At 32.5% G+C, this 27,165-nt stretch overlaps 2 protein-coding genes and 3 pseudogenes across 2 annotated transcripts; all 5 read right to left on the reverse strand.

Moving 5' to 3' along the window:
* Nucleotides 1-720: 720 nt before the first annotated feature.
* Nucleotides 721-2,655, reverse strand: LOC105175807 (tetrahydroberberine oxidase pseudogene; annotated as a pseudogene).
* A 3,099-nt stretch (nt 2,656-5,754) lies between these two features.
* LOC105175806 (berberine bridge enzyme-like 8) lies at nt 5,755-7,515 on the reverse strand. The gene has a single exon (XM_011098399.3). It carries the CDS (start codon nt 7,483-7,485, stop codon nt 5,893-5,895), a length of 1,593 nt encoding a protein of 530 aa, XP_011096701.1. The 5' UTR covers nt 7,486-7,515; the 3' UTR covers nt 5,755-5,892.
* A 2,594-nt stretch (nt 7,516-10,109) lies between these two features.
* LOC105175808 (tetrahydroberberine oxidase) lies at nt 10,110-12,182 on the reverse strand. Its single transcript, XM_011098400.3, has one exon. The coding sequence runs from the start codon at nt 11,886-11,888 to the stop codon at nt 10,284-10,286; it is 1,605 nt and encodes a 534-aa protein (XP_011096702.1). The 5' UTR covers nt 11,889-12,182; the 3' UTR covers nt 10,110-10,283.
* Nucleotides 12,183-13,885: 1,703 nt separating this feature from the next.
* Nucleotides 13,886-15,757, reverse strand: LOC105175809 (tetrahydroberberine oxidase pseudogene; annotated as a pseudogene).
* An 8,063-nt stretch (nt 15,758-23,820) lies between these two features.
* On the reverse strand, nt 23,821-25,677 carry LOC105175812 (tetrahydroberberine oxidase pseudogene; annotated as a pseudogene).
* Between the last annotated feature and the right edge of the window lie 1,488 nt (nt 25,678-27,165).

Genomic DNA, 27,165 nt, shown 5'->3' on the forward strand with positions numbered 1-27,165 from the left:
TTATAATATTTTTAAATTACATAATAATATGTCAAATTTTAATAATTTTCTTATTATATACAACAGTGCAAACTTACTTATATAAAAGAAATCCTAAAATTTAGATTTATTCAAAATAAAACTAGTATTCTAATTTTGAAAGTAGAATCTAGTATAGATAAAAGCTAATTTTGAAGATAAATACAAATTATAATTTTAATTTAAAATAGATGAGATTTTTTTATTATTAATAAATTCAAAATTATTAGAAATTCGCATTCCGTCAAAATTGCTTAATTATTCGTTTTGCTATGTATAGATTTGATTTTATGTTAGTACAAAATAAAAAAAAAATAGTTAAAATATATTGAATTGTGTGTTTCTATAGAAAAATGGACGAATATTTTCAATTGTTTTTTAATAGTAAAATTACACAAAGAAAGAGCCCTAAAGTTTAGTGAATAAAAAAAAAACCCCCAAATCATTAACTGTCGTTGTCTCCTATGTTAATAATTAAATATTAATTTAATAAATGAAAAATGATATTTACTATCATAAAGTAATTTAATGAACTCAAAATTACTGAATTTGATGATATTAAATAAAAAATTGAATGAAAAATGATATTTACTATCGATTGACTTATTACAAATTTATTGTAGGTCAAATAATTTTTTTAGTAAATTACCCTTCTAACATTGATAGTATACTTTATTACATGCATTAAATGCGTGAAAATGTATGAGCATATTTGGTAATAAAAAGATTTATTTAACATGAAAGAAGTCAATAATAAATCAATTGAGAGTAAACGTAGATTTTTTTTATATCTACATATTCGTTGATGCTTTGAGTTGTGAAATAATATTTTTATATCCATCGGCGTGGGGGAATGCTTTGTTCATCTCTGAAGAAATTCTCTGGATCAACCCTAGTTTTCACCTGAACCAATCGATCGAAATTCTTATTGAAGTATTTGGCACCCCAAACTCTTGCTGTTGCAATACTTATCGGTCCTTCATTGTTATTCACTCCAATGTCAAGATCTCTATAATTGAAATAAGCTCCCCGAGGGGACTTGGTAACATAAGGAGTTACGTAACGATAAAGCCTTCTAATCCAACTTATGTACTTGTCAACATTATGTGCATCTTTTGCTTCCCAAAACACCATATGATGCACCTTGTAAAGATAACCAGCCCTATGAGGAAATGGGGTTGCATTATTCGGAATTTCAGCCATTCTTCCACCATATGGAGTCAACAAGAACTCTGCCTCCCTGCCTTCTTGTTCATAGAACAGTCTCCATACGCCTTCCAACCCGCTTATGGGAATCGGTTCCTGCACATAATCTGATTTTCCTTTGTAGTATCCTACATCAGGCTGAAACCTGTCGAGCAAAGGTTCAAGTGAATCTATGGGCAATCCGGTATTATATAGGATGGATTGGATCCAGCTCATTTCTATGCAGTCATCTCTTACTAAGCCCAATTCAGGGAATTTTTCTTGCATCACCGCGAGCAGTCTGTCGACACCACCAAGGAAAACAGAGTTAAATGCTGCACGAATGGTCATCCTCCCACCCTCGCTGACGTTTCTTCTAGCCACGATTCTGAGGAATAAGTCTTCATCGAAGTTAGGCGCGACGTACTGCCAGCGATGAATGAGTTGAGTGGCATTTTGGTCCAAATCCCTGTAGATAGTGAAAACAGTGATCGTTTCTGGAACATCTACCAATCGTACTTTCCATGCAAGAATTACGCCGAAACTTGAACCTCCACCACCCCTAATGGCCCAGAATAAGTCCTCACCCATCGATTTTCTGTCGAGAATCCTGCCATTAACATCTACTATCCTAGCATCAATAACGTTATCTGCAGCTAGGCCGTATTTTCTGAGCAATACACCCCCAGCCTCCCCCACTGAAGTGTCCGCCAACACCAACAGTTGGGGAAAAACCGGCTGGAAACGCCAGTTTTGGGCTTTTAATCGCGATATTATAATATAACATGCCAATGGTTGCACCAGCTCCAAGCCATGCAGTTTTCTGCTCAGCATCAACTGTTATTTCACTGAAGTTCAGCAAATCAATGATCACAAATGGGACTTCAGATACATAAGACAGTCCTTCAAAATCATGGCCGCCACTTCGAGTTCTAATTTGCAATTGATTGTGTTTGGCACAGTAGATGATAGGGGCAATTTGGTACTCGTACTCGGGGGTTATTATCACTAGTGGTTTCGGGGTGGAATCGAACATGAATCTTTTGTTTCGGATTGAAAAATCTAGGACAGACTGGTAAGAAGAGTTGATTGGGGTGTAAACAAGGCTAGAAATTGAGGAATAGTTTTGGAATTCTTCCTTGAGACATTGAAGAAAACCATGGACGTTTCCGTCAGCAGAAGCTGCACACGTGCACGAAAAGACAGTAAAAAGAAAGAATATGAGAGTGGAAATGGTTGGAGTCTTCATGATTCTGAGATGCTGTAATTTGTGTTTTGGGAGCAGAAATGTGTTCTACTTATAATGCTACTTGGTGAGTCTGAAGTGGGAAGTGGGAACTGTGTTTGGACAATTACTTGTCGCCATTTTAGTTTGGAAGGTGATCGTGCCGTCTGAATTTATGTCTACCATCAATAATTGAGCTTGTGAGTTCCATTTGGAGACTGGATCATCATTTAATTGTGGCAACATATGCATCTTAATTGACATGACCTCCGCGACGCCACAGACGTGTTTCTTTGAAATGTGTTTTTTACCCCTCAACAAAAATATAGCCGACAGAGATTGATTTTATAGATAAGTTGTCATATTGATATCTAATATGTGGATATATTTGAAGATGCTTTTCTGGATAAGCCTCTATGTTTCTTTCATGAAAGCCGTAATATATACCTATATACCAAGATTAATTTGATTATGGACTTTAAAAAGAAAAAAAAAACTTAATTTGATTATTTTGAAGTCGCATAATTTGACATTAATATTAGCCTGCATTATATATACATCTTATCAATTTGTCCTCGTTTTCCTTTTACTCCACCCAATTTTGATCTCATCGTTCACCTCACTATCTCATTTTGTTATTTCACGTAACTAGATTTGAACACAATTCCTCCACAACTTCGATCAATTGGTGAGAGGAAGTAAGTTTTAGAGAAAGAAAACCATGCTAACCTGGCAGGATATGAGCGTAATCAAATCCTCCCTGGAGATAGAAGATAGCAACCTCCTGTCCAGTGGTAGTACTAGCCCCTATAGAAGCTTAGAAAATAGCCCAAACTCCCCACCACACTCACGCAGAAGGGAGTGTTGCATGTAAAGACCCCAGTTCGGGAAGAACTTACTGATGACGAGGGGAAGATCCTCTTGCATCTCGAGAAGGAGAAAGCGAAGGGGGAGGAGGGGGGGCAGCTGTGGACTGCGTGACCACTTGGAGGAGACTGCAGTCAGAAGTTGACTAGAGGAACTCCACTCTTCCCGCTTAGAAGATCCCTAAGGGGTTGGCCCTTCCCTTGGGAATCGCTGGAAAAGGGGTACCGCCAGAACTCTTTCAAGTCGGAGTTGCCTGACGCCCTTCAGAACTGCCCTGAATGCTTTCTTTCAACAGTCTGCTGAACATAATGCGTTCTACAGATAAGAAATAAACAGGTTAAACATCAAAGTAATCAAAAAATAAATATACAGAATCAATTTTTTACATGATTTTATAGTGATATTTTGAAAACCAGAGGGAAAGTGCCAACGTGGCAAGCAATTTGTTAAATTTTTGATAATTTATACATGTATACAGCCACATGTGATGACATATGGCCATTAATGCTAACTAGGCATTATTCAAATACCAAAATTCCAAAAAAATTATATAACTTTTTAAATTTATATAATTTAAATTAAAATTACAGCATAAAAATAAATATATTTTAATAATTATATTATGATATAATTATATTTACACCTTCATCTATTGCTGTTTTACACAAACCACCCACACTTTTTAAAATTACAGAAATCACCCTGATAATTTTTAAAACTCCAAAATGCCCTTGCTGACTTGGTCAAAGTTTAATATGAATTTTCAAGTATAGAAATACTCTTAGGGGTGCTTCTATAATTACCAAAAGGTATAGGAAGTGTCAAAGTAATATATATGGGCACGACTAATGTGGTCCCCCAAATTTTTTTATTATTTGTATTAATTTTTAATTCAAACTTAAATTATTTTATTAAGTTTCTTTAATTAAATCTCTATATAAATTACACCTTTTAATTATTAAAATATTAAATAATTCAACTAATATATTAATAAAATAAAATTACTAGATTGTGAGTTCAAATTAAAAAATTACACACTTTAATAATTATTTAAAATTATTAAATTAAAAATTTTATTTATATATACTCTATTTGTATATATAATTAAGTTCTACTAAAATTAATAAATAATAATTCAAAAAAATTTATGCAGTTTATATACATTATATAATTTATTAAGTTTAGTAAAATTTAGTTACAAACAACAATAGAAAATAATTTTTTTGGTTTTATGAATTTAAAATAATTTATACAAAGTGTGATAATTTTTAATTCAAATCAAAATTATAGGATGAAAATTTTCTTTTTCCCGATGAGAAATAAATAATTATAGTAAATAATTTTTACTATAGTGATGCAATGTTTGTTGATAATAATTTTTGCGAGTGTACTAAACTAAGATCCATGAAAAATATTTTTTACGTGATAAATAACTAAGTTTTTAGAATATTTAATAGCATGTGTTTATTATTAAAAATTTATTTTTAAACAACATATATTCTAATAATACTTATATTTAAAAAAAAACAAATTGATTGGTATTGTTACTTTAAGCAAAGTAACATAATATGATTGTTGTCAATTCTTTGTATACAGCATTACTAAACACTCAATATTATTTTTGTCAAATTTTTTGTACCAAATATGCATAAATATATTAAATTATTATTAAATAATGGTATGTTTTTATTAAAATTACATTCCCAATAAAAATTACATTTTTAAAAAAATTATTTGTATTATTATTTTCAGTAAAATCACACAATATGATTGTGTCAATGTATGCATAACATTAATAAAATATTAAATTTTTTATACATCAATATTATTAAATTAATATTCATATTAATAACTATAAGATTGTTAATTAATAACTAAAAACCCATCAATTAAAGAAAACAAAACTTTTAATAAAGAATGTGATGTCCGTAAGAAAGAAAAGAAGGTGAAGAAATTGAATTTTGACAATATTTCTCTCTTGTGTGTTGGGTTTTTTTTTAATTAGATCATACTAATAAAACTAAATATTTTTTTCTCTCTTCCCCATAGACCTTATCAGAAATTTCATTCAAAATTGTACACACGGCGTCCATCAGTAGATGGAACAGGAGATGAAACATGAACTGAAAATAGAGGATCCCAATCAGCCGCAGGAAAGTGGCTGCATGGATTATGGTTTGCCCTTGGCCATTGCCCGAAATATAACCTCAACTTTCAAGAATTATGACTGACAAATTGAGAGGATTATCATTAAACTAGCTACCATAATTAATTATTGTCCCTTTAATTAGTATGATATTATTTGTTGATGAAGTGTTAAACATAAAGACAAAGTTTCAAGACTATTTTGTTTTTTTTTTCTTTTAATTCATGTTTCATGCTTCATGCTGTGACCCTATATATATTCATAATTTCTTTCTTTTGGGTTAGTATTTGTCAAATTAAAGGAGAAAAAAGCATAACCAGGTAATATTTTTTTATTGAAATTAAATACAAATTTAATTGAAGTATATATTTTGGTACAAGAACAGCTGAAATAATTAAAAACTAATTAATCCAACATAGGACCTGACTAGCTAGCTGGCATGCAAGAATTCTTACTTCCTCCATGGGAAGACCGGAATGCTTTGTTCATTTCTGAAGAAGTTGTCGGGATCAACCTTAGTCTTAATCTTCACCAGCCTGTTGAAATTATCCTTGTAATACTTCACCCCATAAACCGCTCCTTCCAAGTAACTATTCCGCCCGTTGTGGTTAATTCCTATGTCAAGATCTCTGTAGTTGAGAAAGGCTTCTCTGGGGGCCATGGAAACATATGGAGTCATGTAGTCATATAGCTTTCTCGTCAAATTTAAGTAGCGGTTTGCAGCTTCCTCCCCTTCTTCATTCCAATTTGTAGCATATTGAAGCTTGGCAATGTTTCCAGCTCTATGCGGAAACGGTTTCGCTGACGGTGAAATCTCAGCCATTCTACCTCCGTACGGGTTAAATGTCAGCATTGGAGTTTGTAATTCCACCATTTTCCGGAATAGGAGCTCTAACCCTTGTTTGGGGACGGGTTTCTTGAGGTAATCAGATTTCCTCTTCAAATAATTGAGAACCTGAGGGACCCTACTCAGAAGAGCATCAGCTGGGGTTCCTGTTGGGAAATTGGTCCAGTAAAGCACTGATTCTACCCAGCTCATTTCCACACAATCTGTTTGATCTAATCCCAGTTCAGGCAAGCTCTCGTTCATCACCGACAGAAGTTCTTGCGACTTTCCTAGAAACAGGGCGAGAAACGTACCCCGGTTGGTACCATTCACGACGTCCAACGTGAGCCTGATGAATAGTTCTTCGGGCAGCTTGTCAGCTGCAACTTGTTGGTAACGGTGAACAAGATTGGTGAAATTCTCGTCATATGTTCTCCGAACTCTGAAAACTGTTACTGTAGGTGGGACGCGAACCAGTTTGATTTTGTATGAAAGAACGACTCCAAAGCTGGATCCTCCACCGCCGGTAATAGCCCAGAAGAGATCCTCTCCCATGGATTTTCTATCGAGAAGCCGCCCGTCAACGTCGATTATCTGCGCGTCAATGATGTTATCAACAGAAAGGCCATATTTTCGCATCATGTTGCCGTAGCCTCCACCGCTGAAGTGGCCACCCACGCCAACTGTTGGGCAAACCCCAGCGGGGAAGCCATGAGTACTGCTCTTTTCAGCAATTCTGTAATAGACTTCACCAAGAGTTGCGCCAACTTGAACCCACGCCGACTCATCTTCTATACTAACATTGATTGATCGCAAGTTGAACAAATCCAGGATGAAGAAATTGGGATCATCAGACCAGTATGAGATTCCTTCATAGTCATGCCCTCCGCTCCGTATTTTCATTTGCAGACCGTGCGCTTTCGCACAAACAATGGCGGCTTGAATGTGAGAAACATGCAATGCAGTGACAATAAGTCGTGGTTTCGGGGTTGTGGACTCATTAAACCTCAGGTTTCTTATGTAATTCTGCAGAACAGAAGAATATGAAGAATTGTCTCGGGTGTAGAGAACCGCAGAGATTGGACTAGAGGGATCGGAATCATGAGTTTCCAGGCACTGAACGAAAGCCTGGTGGGATGTATAATTTGAAGTAGCCCATGAGACAGAAACAAGAAGAGCTGAAAACAAAGAAAACACTGCAATGATTGACGTTTTCATTTTCCCAAGTTGTTTTATTTGATTTGATATGATACGAAAAAGGGCTTCTGAGTTTAGATTATATAGAGAAGTAAACGGGCAGACACGTCGAATAAAATAATTAGTAATAAAAAAATGTACATCTTCCAGTTCCAACAATATATTGACCAATGAAAGTTTCAAAGAAGAGAAGTAATAAAGTAATAACAAGAATTGTTACGTAACATAATCAGCTATTGACATTCTAGTACATCATTCATTCGTGAGATCCGGGTTGATGAATATTGCTCCAAACACGTGCAACTTCACACTATTTCCAGAAACTCTCATCTTCCTAGCTACTTACAAAATGTCAGTGCTGACGCTTTGCTGATCCAGGTTTCATACAAATTGACAGTTATTTTGTATATATTGAGGAGGTGATAAATGTTGAGGCAGCGATCGAGTTCAATACAGTTAATCGGCATAGCATGGTACAAAGCCTAGAATCATTATGCAGTCTTGTTTTGGCTGCGTTTGTTAATTTTATATATTTGACGTGTAATTGATTACTAGATAAACTTTAATTTTACAAGAAAGTTCCAAGTACAAATCACTCTAGAACTAAGAACAAAATAACCATGCTACGTATATTTTGTATTAAATCAAGAAGCAATGTATAACTTGTTGGGATTAAAAACGGGAAAAAAAATGGAAAGAAAGAAATAATTATATATAATATGATAAAATGAATTGATTTGGTTGGTATATGCAGCTGTCTAATTACATCATGAGTTGCAAAACCTTTTGACTGCAATCCTATTAATTTTTATGATTTTCTGTATTATTAAATATAACTATGTGTGATATAACTTTTATACATGCAATGAAATATAAAATCAAATATTATTTAATTCAAAATATATAATGAAATAGTGATTTACAGATTTTTCTAATTATGAAATTTTGTACGTGTAGAAGAATAGGAGAAGTCAGACGTCTAACTCTATCTTTGTTTATTCAATCTTGGTTTAATGGAGATCGGATATGGTGTTGCTGCATAACTCTCCACCACTACTAATATTGGTATATTATTAATTAAAAACAATAATAATTCTTTTGATTAGGGCTTCTTAGTTGAACTTTGACTAAACTTTTGGTCAAAATTATGTTGGTGTAAGCACAATTATATTTAAGAAATTAAAGGGAGAATTGTATTTATATCTCGACGATTTATGGTCTGTTTACGCAAATTATCTTTGTTTTTTATATAATTATATAAACCATGCACTCCTAATAATAAAAATGTATCGATAGTTAATTAGTGTAATGATATTGAGATTTTTAATATAATTATTCCTTCAATATAAAGAAATAAGAAGAAGAAAAATCAGGTAGATCTGAAGACGGGATTACAACATTGAATAAAAAAAAAAAAAAATCATATCGCGGAAAATACATAAATAGTGGATATTGGAATGGGATCGCTGACCCAAATGTGAAAAGGTGGTTGGACGAGATGGTATATTTGACTTCATCATAATATATATTTTATTTCCAATCATTTGTGCTGCGAATTTTCTGATTTTGGGCCTATTTTCAGATCTTCGTACTCAAAGACTGGGCCCGACGTGGCATAGATATAACTTTTTATAATACCTTTTCTCATATATACTAAAATAACTTTTAGGTTCAGAAAATAACAATTAGAAATGAAATAGAGAAACCTTTCGGATAAAGGCCCGACACGGAATTCGTTTCGGCCATTAGCAATAGAAAAATGTGTTCCGAGCATTTTTTGATATAAGATAAAATACATTTGATATTTATTTTTTATTTTTTACACTTTATTTATGTATTTTTTATTTTTTAACTTTTTATATATATAACATATATAATATAAAAAACATGATTTGATAATGAACAGTGATTTTTATTTTTAAAAAATATAATATTAAATATACAATATTTATATATAAATATATATATAAGAGATATGATTTGATAATTAACATTAATATTTGTCTCTCAAATCTCAACATCAAACCTACACCACTTATTTTAAAATATTTTAAATTACCTTAAAGCACAAATCCAAACATATCATCTATCTTAACACATACTTATTTATCTCTATTTTTTTTCTCTATATATTTAAAACACCAAAACAAAACATCCAAAATACAAATCCAAACACTATAAAGAGGTACCATCCTAAAAAAATTCTAACTCAAATTGAGTTTGGTCGAATTTAAATGAAATTCTAATTAGATTTGATCGAACCTAAATGAATTATATAGCAAGTGCAATTGGTATACAATTTAGGAAAAGCGACTAATTATGTGGCAAATGTATCACACTTGCTATTTGATTGATTTAATTTGACCAAATTTAATGACATCATTATATTCTTACATGATAAATCAAAATAATATTTGAACAGTACCTAAGTAAAGAGCATCAAAATTTCACAACATAATGTTCTTTTATGTACATCCAATTCTGAAAAGCTATTTGAGAGCAATTTTTTTCCTTTCTTTGGTGCAGTAAAATAACTTTTTAACTAAATGAATAATTAAATGGAGAGTAGCCAAATTCAGGGAAGCATATCATATTATGTCAACCAACTACCACACAAGCAAATTATAAAGCATGCTCAATTTGGCGTTTCTCCCCAAAATAATTAAGAGGGAATAATTTCCATTTTTACTGTACTGCTGATATAAGTAGAAACTTACAGACTTATTATTCCTAGTACAATCTTAAAAGTCGAAGTTTGTTATTACTGTCTATCATAAACATCTATATATATGGTGTGTCCTCTTCCACAAATTTCTTTCCTACAAGTAAATGGGCGGGATACTCTGTTCATTCTTGAAAAAATTACTCGGATCAACCATGGTTTTCACCCCAACCAACCTATTAAAATTCTCATCGAAGTACTTAAGTCCCCAGATGCTGGCTTGTGCATAACTAGTGTTGCCCACATTATTGACTCCCAAATCAAGATCCCTATAATTGATGTATGCAGCTCTTGGATGCTTGGAAACGTATGGAGTCATGAAACTGTATAATCTTCTGATCCAATTTATATACCTTCTTGATGCTTCCATCCCTGGTTCATCCCAGTATACCAAGTGCTGAATTTTATACAAGTTTCCAGCTCTATGAGGAAATGGAATTGCGGATTCTGGAATTTCATTCATTCTTCCGCCATAAGGGGTGAAGATCAACAGTGCCCTATCTGCTTCGTTTTCGTATAATAATTTCCATATGCCTTTGAACCCGTCCTCTGGAATGGGTTGCTGCACGTAGTCTGATTTCGCCTTGAAGTATAATCTTGTTAGAGGGATTCTGCTTGCAAGGACTTCCGGAGATACTTCGACAGTATATCCCCCGGAGGCGAGGGCCGATTGAATCCAACTCACTTCAGTGCAATCTTGTCTTTTTACACCCAGTTCCGGGAAGCTTCGTCCGAGCAATGCAAGTAGTCTATCGACCCGACCAAGAAAGAGCGAACCGAATGTTGCTACTATAGTTTTCTTTCCAGTTTTACTTGAATTTGCTCTACCTACGCTGAATGAAAGATACATATCTTTAGGAAGATTGGGAGCAATGTACTGCCATCTATGAATGAGTGCGATTGCGTTTTCCTCCAGGGTCCTGTGGACAGAAAATATAGTTACAGTCTCTGGGACAGATACCAAATTCAGCTTCCAAGCAGTTATAACCCCAAAGCTGGCACCTCCACCACCCCTGATGGCCCAGAAAAGGTCCTCACCCATGGACTTCCTGTCAAGAATCCTTCCATTAACATCTATCAAGCGCGCATCGATGATATTATCAGCAGCAAGGCCGTATTTTCTCAACAATGTCCCGTACCCTCCTCCACTAAAATGCCCGCCAACCCCAACAGTGGGACATGTTCCTGCGGGAAATGCCAGGGTTCTACTCTTTTGGCTGATCCTATAATAAAGTTGCCCAATTGTTGCACCAGCTTGAACCCATGCAATTTTTCGCTTGGCGTCAATTGTTATTTCACTCAGGTTTATCAGATCGATGACGACAAATGGGACTGCGGACGCATAAGAGAGTCCCTCGTAGTCATGGCCGCCACTTCTAGTTCTAATCTGCATTCCATTTTCTTTGGAGCACAGAATGGTAGCCTGAACTTGGGATTCGTCCACGGGCGTGACGATAACCAGAGGTCTAGGAGTGGAGGATGATGTGAATCTCAGGTTTCTTATGGAGGATTGGAGGAGGGTTACATATGAAGAGTTATGTTGGGTATACACAACTTTGGAGATTGCAGAGTAGCTATTGGAGTGAAGGGACAAGCATCGGAGAAAAGCATGCACCTGGCCCTGGGAATCAACAGGCCACGAGCAGGAAAGGGCCACAAGAAAAACGAATAGGAAGGAGATTGAAATGCTTGGAATCTCCATTGGGGCCAGTTGGTTTGGTGGAGAAGAAGCACAAAAGCGTCCATTTATATCATGCACGGTGATCAGAAGACATTACGGGTTTTTCAAATCAAAGCTTTCTGTAATGTCAACATCAGGTTTGACAATCTGCTCCCGTTTTGCTTCACGAGGTGGAATTTTTTAGCACATCTAGACTGGTGGAAAATTCTTGAGCGGACTAAATTTGGTGAAAATTAATATCCAAATCAAGTTCAATTACGATGAGATTTGACTTACGATATCACATTCCTATTCAGCAAAAGAAAGTATAAAAAGAAATACACCGCTCCTTCCTTGACAGAAAGTTCAAACGTTGTCATTGTCGCTGTAGTTTTCGTTCTGATCATTTAATTAATATTTTTGTACTAGGCTTCCAGTTTCTTGTTTTGTTTTTTTATTTTAAATCAATGCAATAAGTTGAACGAAATCCGAATATCTGCCCTTATACAAGCCTTTATAGCCACTCATACTCATAAAATATCTGCCTCCGGACCAGAAAATGAAGGAAGTAGGCAATATATCTTTGTTTTGTCTTTAATTTAGAATAAGGTTAAATTGCATATTTGGTCCTACAAGCAAGTATTGGTGTTCTTTTTAGTCTCATTATTTACTAAAATTTGTGTTTAGTCCTAAAACATTAAAAAAAATTGCAAAAATTGGTCCTATCAACAATTTTTCATTAATTTTTAACAGAAAATTGCAAAGTGTCGTTAGTTATCAACTATTCATTTTTTTGGCCTTGCTGCACGTGGGTGATGAAGTGGATGGAAATCTACCGTCAAAATGAGCCTGTAGCTCTCTCTTTTTCGTACTTTTTTTATTTTTGTGTTTTTTCATAATAATTTGTAATGTAAGAAAATAGTAATATTTCAACATGTTTTTTTTATAATAAATTAATATTGTGATGTTGTGAAAAAATGAAAGTGCAGAAAATATAGATTGGTGCAAAAAAATAGTATATGTGATTTTCAATATTATCCACAAAACAAGCAATATGTTCAATACTCAAATCTCAATTGTATGTTAGGTGATTGTGCTACTGTGTATTTCTTTTTGGCAGTCCTTGTTGCTTTTTGACTCAGGAGGTAGATTTTCTTCTAATTCATCATCCCACATACAGCAAGGCCAAAAAAAATGAGTTAGTTGACAAACTAATTACACATTGTAACTTTTCGTTAAAATTTAACAAAAAATTGCTAATGGGACGAACTTTGAAATTTTTCTTAATGTTTTGAGACAAAAAATAAATTTCTATAAATTATGGACTAAAAAGGCCATAGATCCTTTATTACGGGATCAAATATACAATTAAGACTTTAGTTTGTTACAATAATGAATTTTATACTTTTAATAAATACTTTTGTTTTGTAAAAATTGTAATTATTATATAGTGACAAGATAAAAATTATTGTCACTTAATACATATTTGTTGTGGTGATTTTAAAATTATCACATAATAGTTTGTCACTAATATCATTTTATTTTATAGTGAAAAATATATCTATACTAATATATATAAAAAAAACAAAAGACTATCTATACTCACAAACAACAATTAATGATACCGTCAAACCAACTTTCAGATATGGTAATTATACCCCAACTAGATCATCTATACTAATTATTTGTACTTACACTTTTTTAAATTAAAAATGAGCTCCACGCCATTTTAATACCACTACACCAATTCTTTTGTTGTTTTGATAATACCTTAAGTTTTTTCCTTTTTTAAAATATAATGTATTGATTATATATTTATTTTTATTTATAATATATTTTAAAAATGAAAAACTATTTACTATGTATATGTAAAGATGGCGGGCCCCACGTCTAATATCTATATATCTAAACCCTTACGGTCCTTTGATAGATTAGCCTACACTTACACAATTTGTCCCTTGTGGCGCTAATTTTGTGTGCAATTTTGCGATACTTCTATTTTCTTCACACAGTACAAAATTGAAGCATACCATAACTAGTTTCTTTTTAGTGGCTAGAAAACCACGTCTTCATTTTATTTTCACCAACAGAGCAAATTTATTCGTACAATATGACATAGCATTTATTAGTGCTAAAAAACAGACATCAAAATGTCCCTAATTCGCATACAAAGCAGTAAGGACATCAAATTAAAGGAAGCATATACTAGAAGTCTGCAGACCACATCATGTTCCTCGTGAATATAATCTTATATGTCCTCTTTTCCTGTCCATCGTAGGATTAGTGGGGGAATGCTTTGTTCTTCTCTGAAGAAATTTCCTGGATCAACTCTAGTTTTCACTAGGACCAATCGATTGAAATTGTTTACGAAGTACTTTTCGCCCCAAACTCTTGCTGTTTCAATAGTTACCACCCCTTCATTGTTATTCACTCCAATGTCAAGATCTCTGTAACATAAGAAAGCTCCCCGCGGGTTCTTCGTAACATAAGGAGTGACATAATTGTAAAGCTTTCTAACCCAAGCTATGTACTTGTCTTCGTCTTGTGCTTGTTCTGCTTCCCAGTATATCATATGATGCACCATGTAAAGATTACCTGCTCTATGAGGAAATGCAATTGCAGATTCAGGAATTTCGGCCATTTTTCCACCATATGGGGTCAATAAAAACTCTGCCTCCTTGCCGTCTGGTTCATAAAACAATTCCCATACGCCTTCAAACCCGCTTATGGGCATCGGTTCCTGCACATAATCTGATTTTCCTTTGTAGTATCCTACATCAGGCTGATACCTGTCGAGCAAAGGTTCGAGTGAATCAATGGGCAATCCAGTATTATAGAGGATGGCTTGGATCCAACTCATTTCTGTGCAGTCATCTCTTACTAAGCCCAATTCCGGGAACTCTTTTTGCATCAGCGCGAGCAGTCTGTCGACTCCACCAAGGAAAACGGAGTTAAATGAAAGACGAATTGTCATCTTTCCATCAGCGCTGGTGTTTCTTCTAGCGATGACTCTGAGGAATAAGTCTTGATCAATTGTAGGCGCGACGTACTGCCAGCGGTGAATAAGTTGAGTGGCATTTTGCTCCAAATCCCTGAAGATTGTGAAAACAGTGACTGTTTCTGGAACCTCCACCAATCCTACTTTCCATGCAAGAATTACACCAAAACTGGAGCCTCCACCTCCCCTAATGGCCCAGAATAAGTCCTCACCCATCGATTTTCTGTCGAGAATATTGCCATTAACGTCTACTATCCTAGCATCAATAACATGATCTGCAGCCATGCCGTATTTTCTGAGCAATATGCCATAGCCTCCTCCACTGAAGTGCCCACCAACGCCAACAGTTGGGGAAAAGCCCGCTGGAAACGCCAGTCTTGAGCTTTTAATCGCAATATTATAATATAACATGCCAATGGTTGCACCAGCTCCAAGCCATGCAGTTTTCTGCTCAGCATCAACAGTTACTTCACTGAAGTTCAACAAATCAATGATCACAAATGGGACTTCAGATACATAAGACCGTCCCTCAAAGTCATGGCCGCCACTTCGAGTTCTAATTTGCAATTGATTTTGTTTGGCACAGTAGATGATAGGGGCGATTTGGTCCTCGCACTCGGGAGTTATTATCACTAGTGGTTTTGGGGTGGAAGCTGACATAAATCTTCGGTTTCGGATTGAAAAATCTAGGACTGACTGGAAAGAAGAGTTGATTGGGGTGTAAACAAGGCTAGAAATTGAGGTATAGTTGTCGACTTGGTCCTTGAGACATTCAAGAAAACCGTCGACGCGGTCATCAGCAGAAGCTGCACAAGACCAGGAAAAGACAACAAAAAGAAAGAATATGAGAGTGGAAATGGTTGGAGTGATCTTCATGATTCTGAGATGCTGTAGTTTGTGCTTTGGGAGCACAACGGTGTTCTACTTATAATGCTACTTGAGGAGTGGGGAGTGGGGAGTGGGAAGTGGGAACTGGAGACTGGGCAATTACAAGTCGCCATCTAAGTTTGGCACGTGAATATAGTGCCTTTTGGATTCAAATTCACCATCAATAGTGGACAATTGCCATTTTGCAACCTCTATTAATTATTGTGGTTTTTGTGAAATACAACTTTAAATTATGAATACAGCAATTTGCACTCTTCAATTATATATTTATTGGCACCCTCCATTCATTCACCGCAACTTTTCTTATTGGAAAATTATGTCAGTATGAATATGGAAGATTTTTGTGCAAATTTAATTGTCTTCCCTCCAAAATAAATCAACACTGTACAAGACAGGAGCAAATTCAAAATCAAAACAAAAAAGAGGAAAAATAAAAACATAAAAAAAATAAATGAATTGTCTTCCTCCAAAATAAATCAACACGTGATATTGAGTGTTTTTCCCTCAATTTATGATCTTTATACCATCTCTATTTCTATTACTTTGGCCATCTATTCTAACTGTATGGGTATGATCTATCATCTAAGGTTCTACACCCTTTGTTATTATTTACTTCATTCTTTTCTATAACTATGTTTCTACACCATCTCATGCAAATTTTCAAACCAAAAATGTCATCATATTTGTAAATAAAATTTGTATGACATATATGGACATGACTGACTTCAAAACTATAAATTCCAAAAAAATTTGCACAACTATCTTTGATTATTGACTACAAGTAAAAATATCGCCACAAAAAGCCAACGGCCATGCGACAATTTGCTCGTTGCAAGTCATGTGCTTATTTATTTTGAAGGGAAGGCTATTAAATTGATAAAAAAAAAAATCTTTAAATTCATGTTGATATAATTTTGAACAAGAAAAGTCTCCCAAAATGAATAAAAGGGTACAATATTGTTAATAAATATATAATTAAAGGGTGCAAAATATTATACTTAAAATGGTAAAATGTGTTGTGCCAAATCGTTTCAATTTGAGAATGCAAAATGCCAATTACCCATCAATAATTGCAGTACACCTCGGGAGTTCCATTTGGATATAGGGACCATCATTTATTGTAGCACGTTCATATTAATTGACATAGCTGCACCACGTCAAACGCGTATTTACTTTGAAATTTGTTCTTTACCCCCCCAACAAAAATTTCAAGCTGTCAGAATTGATTTTTATATCTGTTTTCGCGTGGATGTATAATGTGTGGATGTGTCTGAAGATGCCGTACTGGATAAGCCTTTAAGTTTCTTTCGTGAAAGTCGTAAAATAAACCTACATATCAAGGTTAATTTGATTATTAACTTAAATTAAAATAAAAAATTGATTAGATTATTTTAAAATCCGTATTAGATTAATAATTGAGGTTAGTTCAATATTTATTTTGTGTTATTGAAGTTTAGTATTAAACTCCAATTCCTCACTATTCATGTTGTTTGTATGATAATACATTAAGAGGTTTGTTGAGGTAGGTTTCGCCAATCATTCATATTGGAAATTCTTGACCTAACTCCAATACTCTATTTTTTTTTAAAAAAAATCCAATTTACTTATTTAACATGTACTATGTATACATATTACTAATTTGTACTATGTATACATATCCCATAACCAGATCTTTTCTTTTTTAAAGTTCAATTACAGTTGTTGCACGCGGTTTTCGTAAGTATATAAAAAAGAATTATAGTTTGAGATAAAAAAAAAATTGTGAAAAGATATAAACGTAGTATAAGAAGAAATAAATGTACTGTAGGGTACGACACAAAAAAAAAAAAAATACACTGTAATTGTGGATTTATTAAAAATACAAAAGTTTGTGAGTAAAAAAAGACACAAAGAAGGTGAGAAGAAAACATAGAGTAGTGGATTGAGAGAAAGAAAAGAAAAATATAATTATCATATTATAAAAAAATATTGAAATTACTATTATGACCAATTTTTATAACTGAATAAATGAACCAGAGGGTAAATATAGATATTTAAAAGTCCGTACAATAAAAGAATTTTCTTTTACAATATAGATAGATTGACAGATATCTACATATAATCAATTGTTCAAAAGACTTTTACAAAAAAATTATAAAAACTTTAGTATAAAACTTAGGATTAATTGGGCCTTTAGGCTACAAGTAAGGTGCGATTAATGATTGCGTCGGACATTAATGTACTCTCCACTCCCCCGTTGACTTTAATTATGCATCAAGTAAATCCTTTTATTGTATTCTTTAATTTATATCATTTCATTTTTTAAAAAAAAAAGGCACAATAAATTCAATTAATTTTAGTAACCATGCTATTATAACTTATTTAATTTTCTCAATCCACTATTTTATGTTGCTTTTTCCTCACAAATTTATGTTTTTTCTCTCTTAACATTCTCATCAATAAATAAGTATAAAATAGAATTAAAATAGTTTCCACCACCGTGAATAATTTGGAATTATATCTTCATGCCAAATATATAATTTTTAGTATTTTTGCTCGTATGCGAGTTGTGATTAATAATACCAATTTATAAAGCAAATCAAACATTAGTATTATTTTGTTTGTGCAAATCATAACAATAACATTTTATCGTATAAGACCAGTAGAACCAATATATAAAAAAAGAACATTAAGCTCAAGAATCTAATAAACAGATTGCAGAAACCACATTAAGTACCATCAATAATTCTGCAAGAGACCCAAAAAAAACTATCGAATTCCAGTAAAAAAGAATAATATAAGAATCCACACAATAAAAAAAAAAAAAATCAACTGCTTAAGAAAAGAGTTCTTAAATTCAAAGAACTCATTGTTTGAAACAACTTTTTTAATAATTTCCAAGAAGCCATAAATCCACAGCAGATTATTAATTTCTCACAAAAAAAAAAAAAAAGAACCCGCATACTAATCTCAATAATTCAACTAAAAAATTAACAATTATTCAGCAGGAAAATAATATGACTTCTAAGTTCATAGGTAGAGAGTGATAAATAAATAGTATTTAGTAACTGCTCAAATTTTTTTTTAAGTTCAATAATTACCCGTACCATTTCTCCCAATATCATTCATAATCGAACCATGCATGCATGACTTCTCAGATCTTATAAACCACAATAATCAAAGTATATATGATTTCAAGAGAAATTAATAGAAAGGGTAAGTACAACCAATATACGAACACGGAGAAACCAACAAAAATAAAATTTAACACTCATAGTAATTTGATATTGAAATTAGAGCAATATAGGTATGTCATGAGCAACAGATAAAATCAACTGGTAACAATCTTTTCGCCTTTGTTCACTTGCAATATAAATTAATGATCGTTCATTTGCATTCTCTGCTTCGTCTACTGCCTTCAATGCTATGTTTGGTATATGAAGCGATATTGAAAGGAGAGAAGAATGAAAATTTGTGAAAAAGAAGAAAGTGAAAAAAGAAACGTTAAAAAGGGATGTGAGAGAGAAGTATGGGGTATTGGTTGAGTGATATGGAATAGTGGTTGAGAGATAAAACCTTTCTTGAACGGATCATATCGGAGAACAATCTACATTTCGCCTTCAATTCTGATATGATGTAAAATTGAATTTTGATATTAAGTCATCACCAATATTATGTATTACATATATATATATTGTACTCACTCAAAAAAATACGCCAATACAAATTAATTATCACCAGTGGAAAGGATTTTACATAAAATTTCAATAATAAGAATTTTGTTGAGTGATAAATATATGATAAGTAAAAAAATTAAAAACAAACTATCAGATTTAAAAAAAAAAAAAAAAAGCAATAAATACGATGGCATGTATAAAATACAAAAGAAAAAGTAATAAATGCCAAACATAAAGCAATGGAGTTAGGTGGGCATCGACCGATCCGTGATTCGTGAACAAGATGATATCTGAATTATTACAATCAGGTGGGGGCCGGGCAGAGACGTGTCTGTTATTTTTCAGAGGATGAGTTATCATATCCTGAAAGAGAGACATCATCCCGTCTCAAAACACCCACATCCCTAAATTACAACAAATTCTCTTCACGTTTCTTATAATTATATATATTCTTTTATTATTTAAAAATTATCAATACTCTTTTAATTTTATTTTTAATATTTTTTTAATTTTAACAATCGTCTAACATTTAATCTAGTTTGTTAGTTTTCATTTAGTTTTTTTAATGAACTAATTAAAATGTTATTGTGTACTAAGAATAATAATTTTTATTATTTTTTATTTTTTATTTTTAAAATTTTGATGGCACGGACGTAGTTCGAATGACAAAATATAATTTATCCTAATTTTAAATATATATATTAATTAAATAAATAAAAATACTTAAAAATATAAGAAAGTCATGAAAATTTATTAGAACAAAATAGAGAAGATAAAGAAATGTGGATTCTATTTTGGTTTTTTTTTTTTTTTATTTAAAAAAAAGTAGAGAATGTGAAAGTAAAAAATAGAGAGTCGAGGAGAGAAAGAAAAAGAGAGAAAAATGGAGGTTAATAAAACAATTAAAATAAATTGACAGGTCAAATAATTAAAAATATAGATATCATGTGGGATGGGTGTTAGTGAAATATAGGATTCCATGTGATAGGTTGGAGTGAATATAAATAAATATTTTAGTGATATAGATATCAACTGGTCAATAACTCTCAACCACCCCACCACCATCAAATCTTAGTTTCACTATGACTAAATTTATGTTGGTTTTTGATTTTGTAATTTTATATTTTATTCCACTTATCTAAATTTTGGATAGGACATCACATTTTATATGAATATTAAAATAATTTTTAGGTTCAGAAAATAACAATTAAAAAGGAAATAGAGAAACCTACCCCTACCCCTACCCCTACCCCTACCCCACACCAAATTTGTAAAATAAAACGCAATGAGCTATAATCAAGATTCCATCCAAAATATGGACACACCTGTTTCAAATTCTTTTTAACTAATTATTTTAATAGTTTTTTTATACTTTAAAATTATTGTTTTTATTCTTCTACTTATATATTTTTAATTTATTAATACTCTTTCTTTATTTTTTTAAAACTTATTATCATCTAAATTTATTACTGTAAGTTTGTTTCGTCATTATTTAAATTCATAATTTTTGAATTTATTATTAAATACGAGTATGGGTATCTTTACATCATGCAGAACAAACACTCAAAATATATTGTATGTATAAATTATCTTCAAACTTAGAAGGAATAATAACTATATTTTTTGGTATCACACTTATTAATTTGAACCAATTTGGTCAAACAATTCATCTTTACACACTACAAGAAACTATGATATTACTACAAAAATATATATTTTTTTGTTTGTTTTCATTCAAAGTAACGACTTCCCAAATTTTATTTTATTTTTTTATACAAAGTATGGAAGTCATTACTTCAAGTAACGAGTTTTTATATTTTTTAATTAGTATTAATATTTAATTATCAATTAATTTAAAATTTTACTAATATTATGTGTAAAGAATTGACATAATCATATTGTATAATTTTATTTGAAATGACGACACCAATCAATTTTTTTAAATTTTTTTGCCAATATTGTGTACGAAGAATTGGCAACAATTATATTATAAGTCTTTATTTGAAATAACTATACCAACTACTTTTTTTTTTTTTTACTATTATAATGTACATTTTTTTATATATATAAAAAATCATGTTTAATTATTATTGAATAATAAATTTGATAAACCCACCAAATTAAATATTGATCATCATTGGAAATTTATTTCCTCTTCTAATTAATTATAATTGAAGGAATTTATAAGTTATTTAAAGGGTAAAGTATGCTTTGTCCGCTTAAACTATTTTTGATGTAATATTTACTTCTCTAAATTAATAAATATAACACTTATCCCTTAGTTGAAGAAAAATGCCCTTCACATCTGAAACAATTATATTATTCTCAATATATTTTAGTATTTTGCATATTACTTTATTATCAAATTATTTTTTAATTAATTTTTTTATTAATATGTGAAGAATTTAAAGTGTGCGTTTCGAGAATATAACTAAAAAGGTTCGGTTCGGTTTTCTTTTAAATAATATATATAAATAATTTTGGTATTTTTTTAATTTTATCCAAAAATTCATGTACCAAAATATCAAAACTTAAAAAAATAAAATATATCATGAAAGAATATTTATGAATACAATTTAAATTTCAAATCAAAAGAAACGAAACAATAACAATTCATTCATTTAATTTAAATTCGAATTTAATAGTACAAGTTACAAGTGTACAACTACAATATTCAACATCTAAATATATAATGTATTTATTTTATTTTATATTAATATTACTATATAAATATAATATATAATATAATATTTTAATATCATTTAAATGATAAATAATTTTATTTTCAGTTTGGTTCGATTACCGAATGGTTAAAAAAACCCAAACTGAAAAATCAAAATTTATAAAAAAAAATCGATTTTTCATTCGAACCGAATTTTTGATTTGGTTCAATTTGATCCATTAACCTTTGGGATAAAGACCCCACGCGAAATCCGTTTGGGCCAATTGGAAAATAGAAACATGGTCCACACCACTGTAGCCAGATTTCCTTTGGGCTGGAAAACCCAATTTACTGGGCCTAGAGCTAGACGCAAGAGCTGAACTAGTTGGATTGATTATTGAATTGATCTAATAATAAAATGGATTGGGTTAGTCAGACATGTTTAGGATGAGCCAGTCTAAAGGTATTGAAACTTAGGTCTAGTCCAGCCGAGTAGTCCAGGACCACTTGGTCTTTAGCCGGGCCCGTTGAGCGATTTTTTTTTTAATAAAAATAATGTGTTTTATATAAGTTTTATCATAGACTAATTATTTAGTAGCTTTTTAATATTTTTGAAATTCTAAAATTTATTATTTCTATTCTTCCACTTCTAAATTTTTGGAATTTTAATTAATTAATACTCTTTGTTTATATTTATCAAAGTTTATTTTAATTTATTATCATCTAAATTTATTACTATAAGCTTGTTTGTCAAATTATTATTTAAGTTCATTATATAATTTTAACTATTATCCTTTTTAGTTATGATTTTTTGTGTGGTTTAATTTATTATTTATTTTATTGCATAATACAACATAAATTTAAGTAATTATTCAAAAAGAAAACCTCTATTCCAAAAAAAAAAAAAAAAAGGTACATTTGGATATGATCTAAGTCTGGCCCGATCATGGTCCGAACCCGATTATGAATAATAGTAGATTGGTTCTGAGCGGAATTTTTTGAGGCTAATCTGTATTGATCCACCCTGTATGTTGAAGCTAGAGGGAGCAAAAAAGAATTTAAAAGGCCCATAGGCTTTGGGTTGATTTACGTAATCTAATAATTATTGTTGAATCAGAGGATCTTATGACCTAAAAAAGATAAAGAAGGCAGAACTTCATTAAACTAATGGGATGTGGATGCTTTACTTTGACAAAATAATATGGATAACCCATCCCAGAGTCTATGGATGCGGGTATTTTAGATGCAACTCTTTGTAAAAATATTCTTGTACGTCTTCACATGTTAATTCATGTGAAGAGGTATATTTTCACCGTTACATGGGTATTTTAGTCCGCAAAAAATGATTTGACTTGCAATTAATAGTCGAGGGTAAATATAAATTTTCTTTCAGTTTTTATTTGTAATATTAGTGATTTTTGACCAACGAGGGAAAGAATATGAGTGTTCATCGTCACGATGATATCAGTATTTTACTTTATGACATCTTTTAATATATCATAAACATATGTATGGATGTGCTCTTACACAAATCTATTTCCTCTTTGTTTCCTAGAAATAAATGGGCGGCATAGTTTGTTCTTTCCTGAAAAATATCTGCGTCTAGACCAGAAAATAGAAGGAAGAATGGGACATATATCTTTGTTGTGTAAAAAGTATATACTACTTTATAATCCTTGTATCAATTATTTACGTTAGGAGGTCATAATCCAATTCAAATTTCAGGTGGAGCTTGTGGGTTTGAGAAAGACAGACAATCAAAGTACAAGATTCAAGCGAACCGTAGCTGTCAAGTTCCTTTCAATGTCTAGAAAACCACATCTACAAATTAAATTTATTCGGACCATATGCTATAACATCAATTATTGCTAAAAATAGACATCACAATGTCTTATTCCCATACAAACCAATAAGAAATCAAATTAAAGGAAGCACATAGAGAAGTTTGCAGAACCACATGATAATCTTATATGTCATCTTTGCCTGTCCACCGTGGGCGTGGGGGAATGCTTTGTTCTTCCCTAAAGAAATGTCCAGGATCAACCCGAGTTTTTACTTGAACCAATCGATCAAAATTGTTCTTGAAATACTTGGTGCCCCAAACTCTTGCTGTTTCAATACTTACCACGCCTTCATTGTTGTTCACTCCAATGTCAAGATCTCTATAACATAAGAAAGCTCCTCGGGGGGACTGGGAAACATAAGGAGCCACGTAACTGTAAAGCCTTCTAATCCAATTTATGTACTTGTCGGCGTTTTGTGCGTCTTCAGCCTTCCAGTACGCCATATGATGTAGCTTGTAAAGATTACCAGCCCTATGAGGAAATGGGATAGCAGATTCAGGAATTTCAGCCATTTTTCCACCATATGGGGTCAACAAGATCTCTGCCTCCCTGCCTTCTGGTTCATAGAACAGTCTCCATATGCCTTCAAACCCGCTTATGGGAATGGGTTTCTGCACATAATCCGATTTTCCTTTGTAGTATCTTACACCGGGCTGAGTCCTGTTCAACAAAACTTCACGTGAATCTATGGGCAGCCCGACGTTATACAGGATCGCTTGGATCCAACTCATTTCTGTGCAGTCTTCTCTTACTAAGCCCAATTCAGGAAAATATTTTTGCATCAGCGCAAGTAGCCTGTCGATTCTTCCAAGGAAAACTGAGTTAAATGAAGCACGAATAGTCAGCTTGCTTCCATCCTCGCTGGCGTTCGCCCTTCTTGCGACGATTCTGAGGAATAAATTCCGTTCGAATTTAGGTGCAACGTACTGCCAACGGTGAATGAGTTGAGTGGCATTTTGCTCCAAAGTCCTGCCTATTGTGAATACTGTGACGGTTTCTGGAACATCCACCAATCGTACTTTCCATGCAAGAATTACACCAAAACTGGCGCCTCCACCACCCCTAATGGCCCAGAATAAGTCCTCACCCATCGATTTTCTGGTGAGAATCCTGCCATTAGCGTCTACTATTCTTGCATCAATAACATTATCTGCAGCCAGGCCGTATTTTCTGAGCAATATGCCATAGCCTCCTCCACTGAAGTGCCCGCCAACTCCAACCGTTGGGGAAAAACCGGCTGGAAACGCTAGTGTTGGGCTTTTCTCCGCGATCCTATAGTATAACATGCCAATGGTTGCACCAGCTCCAACCCATGCAGTTTTCTGCCGAGCATCAACTGTTACTTCACTAAGCTTGAGCAAATCAATGATCACAAATGGGACATCAGTAACATAAGACCGCCCCTCAAAGTCATGGCCGCCACCTCGAGTTCTAATTTGCAATTGATTTCCTTTGGCACAGTAGATGATAGGGGGGATTTGGTACTCGTGTTCGGGGGTTATTATCACTTGCGGTTTTGGAGTGGAATCTAAGGAAAATCTCATGTTTCGAATTGAAAAATTTAGGACAGATGGGAAAGATGAGTTGATTGGGGTGTAAACAAAGCTAGAAATGGAGGTATAGTTCTGGAATTCTTCCATGAGACATTCAAGGAAGCCATCGACGTCGCCGACAGCAGAAGCTGCACACGACGACGAAAAGACAAGAGCAAGAAAGAATACGAGAGTGGAAATGGTTGGAGTCTTCATGATTGTGAGATGCTGTAGTTTGTGTTTTCGGAGCAGAGCTGTGTTCTACTTATAATGCTAGTTGGGGAGTGGGAACTGGGTAATTACTTGTTGCCATTTTGAAGTTGTCACGTGAGATGGTGCTGTCTGAATTGTAATCCACCATCACTAATTGTAGCACACCTTCATTTATCAATTATTTATTATGTAGCACATGCATCTTTATTGACTTAGCTCCGCCAGACCAGACCAGACCATATTTCTTTGAAAAATGTTCTTTACCCCCTTCACAGAAATAGCAGTCAGAATTGATTTTATATATCTGCTTTCAAGTGGATATATATATATATATATATTTATATATATGAAGAAGATGGATTGTTGAAGATTCTCTAATTAATAAACTTTCTTTCCTAATTTGATGGGATAATTACACTGTCCTTCCCTGAGGTTTGGTGTAATACACGTAGACCCCATGTGATTTGAAAAATTACATTTATTACCCCTGACGTGTTATTCTGTTTAACAAATAAGTCCCTCTATCAGTCAATATTCATCGAATTTATTGATATAATAAAAAAATTAAATAAAAATTAATTTTGACCTTAATTGACTTATTACTGATTTATTGCAAGTCAAATAATATTTTTTCTAAATAAAATACCATTAAACTATGAAAATATACCTCCTCATATGAAGTGTAATTATCTGTAATTCGATTATTTTAATTTTTCAAACTATCAAGGGATAAACATACATATTTTTTTAATTTTTTTGTTAATATTAGCAGTTTTAGTAAATTTTGATTAATGGAGGGACTTATTTATTAGACAAAAATAAATCTCAAAGTGAGATGTAATTTTTCAAACTATAAAGGAGCCTATATGTAACTACTTCAAATCTGTGGAGAGGAAAGTATAATTATATGTAATTTGATTATTTTAAAGCGCATTAGTTGGCATTATACAGTCCATTATAAGTAGAGAAATTAACAAGTTGGAACGTGAACATGATATCAGGCCTGTACATTAGCTCCGGCCGCCAGACGCGTTTCCTTGAAAATTCTTCTTTTTCCGTACTTTATCAATATATATAATATCAAATATGTTCTCATGTGGATTTAAAATATTGGGTATATATCACTACTAGAAAGTATAATATTAATATTAAATATCAAGTGATAATTTTAAAATTATCACTAAAAAGATATATTATTATCCTGTCATTATATAATTATCAGTGATAATAATTGTATGTAAAATTGTCAGTATATATAATTAGTAACACGTGTATAATAACAATTTAATAACAACACCAATATAGAACAACAACAATTATTTATTGTTATAAAGTCATCAAGTCATTATACGTGTGTCAGTCACTAATTGATTTAGTGACAACTTTATACATCATTTTTTATCACTAATATTTGCTAATAGTAATTAGCAAAATTATGGAATTTTTACAGAATTAGTTTTCTCAGCATCGATTTCATCTAATCGTGATTAATAATAATGATTTATCATGATTTTTAATCATAGTCA

This window comes from Sesamum indicum, linkage group LG12 (genome assembly GCF_026168435.1).
Source record: "Sesamum indicum cultivar Baizhima isolate 11 linkage group LG12, ASM2616843v1, whole genome shotgun sequence".
NCBI classification, from domain to species: Eukaryota; Viridiplantae; Streptophyta; class Magnoliopsida; order Lamiales; family Pedaliaceae; genus Sesamum; species Sesamum indicum.